The sequence below is a fragment of the Dioscorea cayenensis genome, chromosome 4 (genome assembly GCF_009730915.1).
Source record: "Dioscorea cayenensis subsp. rotundata cultivar TDr96_F1 chromosome 4, TDr96_F1_v2_PseudoChromosome.rev07_lg8_w22 25.fasta, whole genome shotgun sequence".
Taxonomy (NCBI): domain Eukaryota; kingdom Viridiplantae; phylum Streptophyta; class Magnoliopsida; order Dioscoreales; family Dioscoreaceae; genus Dioscorea; species Dioscorea cayenensis.
The window spans coordinates 13387540-13394358 of NC_052474.1; the positions used below are offsets into that span (position 1 = coordinate 13387540).

Genomic DNA, 6819 nt, shown 5'->3' on the forward strand with positions numbered 1-6819 from the left:
GTCCTTTTTTAATATTAATGTAGTTTATTCATTTTTCTTATATAAATCTAAGCTTCAATAGATTCATTGCTCTAGAACGGGAGGATGTATGTCAATGATTCATGCCTGAACGCGGCAATACAAGAAACAAGAGACTAACAAGTTTCATACAAAACATGGGAAGACATGAAAGTACTCAGAAGAAGTGCGTCATATGAAGGCAAACCAAAGCAGAACAACAATTAATTGGAGTAAGTCTGTACATCAGTGAAGAAAACAAAGAAGGATATTGAGAGGGATGTTTTGGATAGTGGGAGAAATAGATCATCATCTTTTCCTTTCTAATGAGGCAATTAGTGATTTAAGAAGCAAGAGCAATTGCTGCTGATCTTTAATGGATTTGCAAAGCAATTCTATGTATTTCATGGACTCATGAGGAAGGAGGCCTGACATGAAGAAGGGAAGGAGTTGAGAGTGTGTGACCTCCATGAGCTCCATTACTTTGTCCAACCATCTCTCTGTTTCTTCTCCTTCTTCTTTGCCTATACTCTCTACAGTGTTTAGTAGTGGTAGTAGTTCTCTTTCCTCTTTCTGGAAGTGCTCTTTGCAGTGGTCCTATTCATGATCCCCAACCAAACCAAAAAAAAAGAAAGTTCAATGTATATGCTTGAAAAACTAAATAATCTTGCAATGGAGTCTATTGAAAGATCACATACTTTGCTTAATTGTGACCTATAATTAGAATTTGTAAAGAAGGATTTGTTTTTTTTTTAAAAAAAAAAAATATTGTTGAAACACTGATTGATCAACCAGCAGTTTCAAAGAGCTAAAACATGCGTGAGTGATTGATTATTTTGTAAGAAAGGAGCTAGATATAGAAATTAGCATATGAACTCTGAGGAAAACCAGAGAAAGCCATAAGCACAGAAGTAAATGATTCATTAATTCATGGATCATTCTCAAATCATGCAACAAAATTTCATCTTCCTAAACACATAATAACCAAGTTAATACTGTGTCATTTCAGGGTCAGGATGGCCGGAATGAGGATAAATTGATCATATAAAGCTGACTAAAGCATAACAAAAGTTGGTAGTGAACCTGGTGAAAATTTTTTTGCTATACCTACTCTCTTCTTTGTCAAACATAATCATAAAATTCATATTGGGGTTAATGTCCACTTTTATGAACACACTGTTATTTAAAACTTATATCATCTACATTTCCCTACAGAAACCATGTGAAACTAGACACAGTGAAATATATGTATATGAAAGAAACCACAAAATTAAGTAAACAAACAAAGTAAAATTATCTTATGCATATATGTCTCTATTTTAAGGTGGTGTTTAATAAATTATCCATTAATAATCATGGCTAATCACAACATTCATGTTGGGGCCCATGTCCACTCTTATACCTTGTAAATTTCCCAACTTATATGCCTCCCTATATTCAAATAATCACTATCATAAAGAAAAACTGAAAGACGAGAAACTAGATAGAGTGAAATCCACCCATAAAAAAAAACTACAAAATTAAATAAACAAAGTAACAAACAAACATATAAATATATATATTGTTATGAGTAAGATTATTATAAATGAGTAATTAACAAGCAAAGTATATTATATGGACCAATGGAAGATTGCATTGATGTTACTGAGCTTGAAAGCCGAGGAAAGGCCATAACTTTTCAAAAAGCCGCACCATCAGATAGCAAAACAAATGCATGCATGCATGACCCCAGGCTAAAACTTTAAATCAATGGATTGAAGAAGACAAGGCTGAGATCATCTACCAACCTGCAAGGTTTTCAAACGCTGTGAAAGATTCAGCATGGCTTCCTGGTAGCACGGCGCCTTCGGCCCCATCGCTATCACTGACTTCATGTCCTCTTTGATCCCATTCATCATCGGCAGCTCCTTCGCATGCTCTCCATATGCCACCCCACATAATCCTAATTAGACTTAAAATTAATTAGTTAAACAACAAATTAACCTTATAATTAACAACCAAAACCACCGAGATGAACATGTTTAGGATCTAGGGATTGATGAGGCGGTGAAGTACCTCGGTCCTCGGCAGCCCGTTCCAAGAGAGGGAAAAGGAATCGCTCCTCCATCTGGGCGTGCTCCAGCATTATCTCCACAAGCTCTGCATACCTCCTTCCGGCGGCGATCCTCCCTCCCCCGCCACCGCTGGCAATCTCCTCCGCCCACCGTGCCACCCCCTCAAGATGCCGCTCGATGCTACGGTGCTGTAAACCCACAGAATTTGCTAACTCCGCTGCTACCGATAAGCGATCAGTTCCATTCTCCGCAAGGGATGGAGGTCCAGGGAATGTGGAGTCGATGTAGCGGAGGATCATGTCGGCGGATCCAGAGATGCTCTGAGAGCCGCAGCGGAGGACAGGGTGGCGGAGGATTGGGGATTCCGAGGGGATGAACTGGAAGGTGGAGTTCTTGTAGAGGAGAGAGACGCGGATCCTGGCGGCGATTGGGCAGGACTCGGATCCGAATAGCTGGAAGGTCATCGTCGCCGGCACCGTAGACGATGATCGGCGGGGAGGTGGCGATGATCGCTTAGGTTTAGGAGCGCAGTTGCCCATTGTTTAGAGATGGAGAGGGAGATGGAGTTTTGAAATTTATTATGAGGAAATGGAGGTGTTTAATGTGAATTGATGGAATCAAGGGCGGTGTTTTTGGGGGAAGAGATGGAGGAGCTCTCATAGGCATTGCCTGCGAGTTAAAAGGCGGGAACTCATTCTAGATATCCCTCGGGATCTGGGACATCGAAATGGATGGATGGGATTATATCATGGGCGTTGAAGAGATGAGATTCATCAGTTGCTAGTTCTTTTAGTTTGGACAGGGAGCCTGCTTCAATTTTGAGGCCTGGTCCATTATAATGATTAATATTATGATTATTTTATTTTATTTTATTTTTATTTTAAATGGAAGTAAATTAATTTAATCTATTCTTATCCTATTTTAGTGTTTTGTACTATGTATCATTTTACATATTTTCTAAGTGGCTCGGTAATAATCAAGATAAAAAAAGCATTAATAAGAAAAAGTAACAATAGCAAAAAAAATTTAGTTGAAATCACTTTTTGATATGGTAAATAAGATTTACTGTCAAAAGGTTTTTGATCCAGTGATATTAGCCCCACTGTGAAAAAAAATCTTGCTGTGAAAAGTTCAAGTTCTGCTATACGTAATGATAGTAATAGATCTCTGCAATGATTTAAAAACCGGACTGGACCAGCCGGTTCAGCGTTCAATCGGTTCAACCGGGAACCGGCTGGTAAACCAGTCCGGTTAGTCACCCCAAACAATAAATAACCAGACCGGCCGGTTCAACTGGTTCAATCGGTGAACCGGTGAACCCCGGTTGGACAGGACCGGATGATTTAAATTATTTAATTAAACCAAATCCAAGATTTCAAATGATTTAATGGTCCCATTGTCCCAAAACGCAAGATATCAACCATTAAAGCCGGTCCAAAAAATCAAAGCAAAGGCAAAGAATCAAAATTCAAAAACCAAAAAACAAGATGTCAAGTTGCCAGCTGCTAAAATAGTAATCATATTATCATTAATTCATCATAGTTAAGTAACTACTTAACTTATAGTTTTACACTAATTAGTATTAAATTATTAAAGTTAAAGTGTTAAACACTTAAAGTCTTGAAGCTTTGAACTAAACTGAAGTACTGAACACTCACATGACCTAAAAAAACAAAACTCTTTAGTCTTCTCCATCCGAACCATCTCCATCAGCCGACCATCCCACGATCTCTCTTCCGTGAAGCCGACGGCCGACTTTCTCTTCCTCTCCGTCGTGAAGCCAACAACCGACTTCCTTTATCTTCATTTTTAGCCGACGGCCGTGATCTCTCCTATACTAGGTAACCAGTTATAATGGTGTTCTAATTGATGATTTTACAAAGTCATTTGATTGGTCATAATAACACTAGTTATCTGGTTGGGATATTCATATTTGCCACCATTTAATGATAACATTAACATAACAAGATGGCCTCAATTTTTCTTAGTTTCAAGCATTGGGCCATATTTAATTATTTATATATAATCACTAATCAGTAAGAGGATAGCTCACTAGCTCAGTGCTCATTTATCAATTCTCTTGTGTGTTTGTATGTGATGCAGGATTTTGGCTTTTTATTTTTTTTACTTAAAAAGTTTGCCTTCTTTTAGTTTTAGTATTATAGTCTTTATAGATTTATTGGTGCTGATTTCTTGGTATCTTGAAATGGTTCTTGCAATGTGATTTACAATTTTAGAGTGTTTCATTTAATTTATTTTAGCCTAATTTGGTTGAATTACATTGTTTTGCACATTTTAGCCTAATTATTGTTTTTGCCATTAACTTCGTTCATATTTTGTTATTTTAAAGTTTGCTTTTGAATGGTTTTTTTATTTGTTCCATTTGTGAAAGTTGGACATTAGGACTTGGCAATTACATTTTGGGAATGGAAGAAACTCATGGCAGCACAACACCATCATCAACTTCGACACCATCAAGTCAAAATTCATTTGAGCAGTCTTCTAAATCTATTCGTTCAAAATCTGATCCAGCATGGGCTTGTATCAGTGAATCAAGAAGTAATGATGGGAAAAATGTTCATCTGTAATTTTTGTGCTAAAGTAGTGAAAGGTGGAGGCATTCATAGGATGAAAATGCATCTTGCCAGCCAAAGGAGTGAAATTGGGCCGTGTAAGAAAGCTCCCATAGATGTTTGCCATAGATTTCAAGAAAATTTAAAGGGCTTTCAAGCACAAAAAATGGTCAATGAACGGGAAACAATAAATCCATTTGGGCCTAGTATGCATCCATTTGAAGGTGATATGGAAGGTCAAGATAGTGAAAGTCTTCAAGATAATGTGCCTAGTGATTTATCAAGGAAAAAGAAAAAAACAGGAGTTGCATCTTATTTTCCTAGTGGTAGTAAAGTTGGATCACAACCCACAATCAAGGCGGCATTACAAAACAAAGAAAGGTGGCATGAAGTGAATTTAGCTATCGCCCGATTTTTTTTATGATGCTTGCATCCCAATGAATGCTTCAAATTCTTTTTATTTCCAACCAATGATAGATGCTATATAGCATGTATTGGTTTGGGATACAAAGGTCCTACGTATCATGCTTTGTGAACCAACTTATTGGAGGAGTCAAAGAAAGAATTGCAATTACTTGTTGACACTTATCGAAGTAGTTGGGAAGAGTGTGGATGAACAATAATGGGAGATGGTTGGAAACATATTCGACAAAGATCTTTGATTAATTTTCTTGTGTATTCTCCGAGAGGGATATCTTTCATCAAATCAATTGATGCATCGGACCTAATTTCTGATGCTCAAACTCTTTGCAATTTGTTTGCTGAGATTGTGGAGATTGTTGGTTGGCAAAATGTTGTTCATATGATCACAGATAATGCAGCTAATTATAAAGCTGCAGGAAGATTGCTTAATGAGAAGTATCCCAATATCATGTGGACACCTTGTGCAGCTCATTGTTTGAATTTGATATTGAAGGATATTGCCAAAATGCCACACATAGAGAATTTAGCACAGCATGCCTCTTCTATTACTGTTTTTGTGTATAATCACAAATGGACTTTGGGTTGGTTAAGAAATATAAAAGGCTGGACAGAGATTCTTTGACCTGGTGATACTTGTTTTGTCACAACTTTTATTGCTTTGAAGAGTCTTCATGATCATAAATGTGATTTGAAAGCTATGATTACTTCTAGAGACTTTCTTGGTTGGAGTGGATCTAAGACAAAAAAAAGCAAAAGAAGTTCAAAATATTGTCTTAGATAATCAATTTTGGAATGATTGCTTAATAGTTGTCAAAATTGTGTCTCCACTAGTACAATTGCTAAGCATTGTGGATTCTGATAAAAGACCTTCTTTGGGTTATGTTTATGAAGGAATGATCAGAGCAAATAAAGTTATAAAGGAGACTTTTATATATGTAAAGAGATTGTATTAACCTTATATCTCAATTTTGGAAGAAAGACGGGAGCGTCAATTGCGTCAAGATATTCATGCTGCTGCATTTTGGTTGAATCCAATCTTTTAATATGATAAAGACTCTATTTTCCAAGCACCGGATGTCATGGATGGGTTTATAACTATAATCAACAACCCTCATATTACACCGAACCATAACAAAATGATAACTGAATGTTCTACATTTCGAGAGCGGCTGGGTAGTTTTGGAAATGCTCTAAGCCAATCTTCTAGCAAAAATACAAGGCCAGGTATAATAGTATACTAATAAAAAATTAGCTAAGTTTTACATTGTCATCAATAACATGAAATTTGTTCTATTTTTCATGTAGATGAATGGTGGAGGTTTTTTGGACATAGTGCTCCTAATTTACAAAAGTTGGCTATAAGAATTCTTAGTCAAACATCTTCATCGGGTTGTGAAAGAAATTGGAGTGTGTTCGAGAGAATCCACACAAAAAGGAGGAATAGGTTGGAGCATGAAAGATTAAGTGATCTTGTCTATATACATTACAACCTTCGTTTGAAGAATAGGTATGTAACTAATTTATATGTTTCTCATTTATTTAATTGCTTTGAGAACTTATTGGTTAATTTGGCAAATTGTTTTCTATTTGTAGGAACTTCAACAAGAGCAACTCTCTAGATTCTATTGATTATGAGTGTATTGACAAGATTGATTCTTGAGTTGTGGAGAATGAGCCTTCAAGGGAACCCGAACTTAATCTTGATGAGTTTGAAAATATGGTTGCTCAACAAGATAGGGCAAGAACAAAGAGGAGGGCAAAATGAAGGTATC

General features: G+C 36.7%; 1 protein-coding gene across 1 annotated transcript; it reads right to left on the reverse strand.

Moving 5' to 3' along the window:
• Positions 1 to 200: 200 nt before the first annotated feature.
• Positions 201 to 2678, reverse strand: LOC120259458. The gene is made up of 3 exons (XM_039267066.1): positions 2053 to 2678; positions 1785 to 1939; positions 201 to 594 (listed from the first exon to the last, which is right to left on the reverse strand). The coding sequence occupies exons 1-3, from the start codon at positions 2588 to 2590 to the stop codon at positions 307 to 309; spliced, it is 981 nt and encodes a 326-aa protein (XP_039123000.1). The 5' UTR covers positions 2591 to 2678; the 3' UTR covers positions 201 to 306.
• Positions 2679 to 6819: the final 4141 nt, after the last annotated feature.